Source organism: Protopterus annectens, chromosome 17.part0, assembly GCF_019279795.1.
Source record: "Protopterus annectens isolate FY-2018-M chromosome 17.part0, PAN1.0, whole genome shotgun sequence".
In the NCBI taxonomy this organism is placed as follows: Eukaryota; Metazoa; Chordata; order Ceratodontiformes; family Protopteridae; genus Protopterus; species Protopterus annectens.
In genome coordinates, this window is record NC_056751.1 from 696,557,597 (window position 1) to 696,559,799 (window position 2,203).

Genomic DNA, 2,203 nt, shown 5'->3' on the forward strand with positions numbered 1-2,203 from the left:
CCAATCAGATAAACACACAATAAGCCTTCCACCAGCAGTTCCCAACTCAGGTGGCTTGAATCAGCCCTCTGCTCCCATCAGAGTGCAGAATAAAACCCTGTTAATGTGCAGTAGCAAATGCTTTATAACAAAAAGCAGAACTCCTGCAGTATCAAGAATCCTTGAAAACAAGTTCACAAACTTCTACCAACACAGAAAAACTTTACAAAACTTATAAATATTTTGGCAAACCCAGGAGAACTTTAACAAAATCAGAACAGCTTTTGCAGTATCAGAGGAGGCTAGAAAATATCAGAAAACTCCTAAAATTATCTAAGAGCAATACAGTAGCAAACAGATGGCATTTTCTTAACAGGTGCAGGCTGAAAAACAGTGATAAATTCATGTCTTGCCCACTGCAAACAAACTTTGCTTTAGATGCACTGACTGTGATTTTCACTGAAAGCATTTCAAAGGTGAGGTTCTCACTGAAATAACATTTGATGAGTTGATATGAATCCATATGTGTATACATAAATGCATGTATGCTTGATCGGTATAGAGAAATGTATATGCAGATAGTGTGAATATACTATGCTTGAAATGTATGTATTTTGGAGAATACCCCCTTCTCTGAGGTACATCAGTCTCAGAGTTTGTATATTTAAGTAGTGTCAGAGGGCGGCCCAGTCCACCACTCTGGGGGGCCTACACATCTATCAGCAAAAACATTTTTATTGGGTGATAGTTTGACATTTTCTGCTTCTTTATTTGAATCTTATTTAAGTTTTTAGAGTGTTGGGACTCAAAGTATGAGGTCTCAGACTTTAATATAATACCAAGCATGCAATGAGACAGGACTACAGTTACAAATGTAACTTCTGCAAGTGAAATCTATGTCTGCAGACTTTATTTCATTGATGTTAAATTACCTCTTTTTAAGAGTGGATGTTATGTAGCCACACTGTGCAGAAAAGATTTTATCTAAACTCTGAATGTGTTTGTTATTGAAACAGATGATTGCATATCTGCAATGATAATTACAAATTTGACAGCCTCAAAAATTATTACTATATTAGCCATTTGTCTACTGTGAAATCATTAAGTTTAAAATGTTCGCTGTAATCACATCAGGAGCAGTGTTTATAATATTACTTCAATATTCTCACTGCAGTACTTATGTAACTGTTTTACTACTATGCACTGCATTTTGCATGTCATATCGAATGGTCTGCATCATGCTGGAAAAAGTTCAAATGCATTTAGGAAACATTTACAGCCATGCAGTTAGTAAACATATTATTGTTCTTAAATATATAGTAAAATATTATTGTTCTTAAATATATTATCTTATTCATATTTGTGCTGCACGTAGGACTACAGTTATTTATTTAAAAAGGGGTAACTAATGTTCCATCACATACAATGGCACCCCCTTATTTCAATTTTGTCTCTCTTGTACTAATTCTTAACCCCTTTCACTCTTTTACTAATTGTCTCGTCTTTCAGCTGGGCATTTTCCAGCAGCGTAAATTCAACTGTTTATAATAAAAGTACAACAAAAGTTGGTCCAATGGCTTTCTTTGCCCTTTACCTTTTTGCACAAAAACAAAAAAAAAATTCAAATACCATTTTAAAAACTAGGTTTCTCCATAATGATTTACCTTGTTGTCCCAGTACAAAGTGATGTTGCATAACTGCTAAGGCAAAAAACCATAACGACACTCCTTGTTTTGGCCCCATTGTGCCCATGGTCTGGTATTCAGATACCGAACTGAAAATGCTTTCAGTTGGTGCATCTGCTAGTACAGTGACATATACTTTTATACTTCATACTTCTAGCCCAAGGCTGATACCCATAATCCTTAGCAGGACTGCAGAAAGAGGATCTGTTAAGCCTTGATGTCTAATAAGATAAACAGATATTATGGTAGAAGGCAAAATTTTTTGTCATCATCTGAATTTTATTTATTTAGAGGGTGTTAATTTTTACCTATCTTTGTTCTAAAGAAATGTGCCTTAATATGTTAATTCACATCCAGGAAAGTTATAAGCTTTTTAATCAATGTTTATTTTCTGTGCTTGTTTGCCATTGAAAGAAAGATGAGGCAAATTATCTTCCTGCCAGAAAACAGATTACACGTACTACCAGTACATTAAACTAGATGACAGCAGTCTTGTAATTGCTTTCAGTGTCAGGTAAATATGCTATAAATATTCATCC

The 2,203-nt window shown here is 34.6% G+C and overlaps 1 protein-coding gene across 1 annotated transcript in view; it reads right to left on the minus strand.

Annotated features, from left to right (window-relative positions):
- Positions 1-1,757, minus strand: part of LOC122791500 (mucin-5AC-like) — a 272,677-nt gene extending 270,920 nt beyond the window's left edge. Inside the window, exon 1 of the mRNA XM_044059242.1 lies at positions 1,644-1,757. Within this exon, the coding sequence (XP_043915177.1) occupies positions 1,644-1,731 (88 nt within the window). The 5' untranslated portion in view covers positions 1,732-1,757. The remainder of the gene's footprint in view (positions 1-1,643) is intronic.
- Positions 1,758-2,203: the final 446 nt, after the last annotated feature.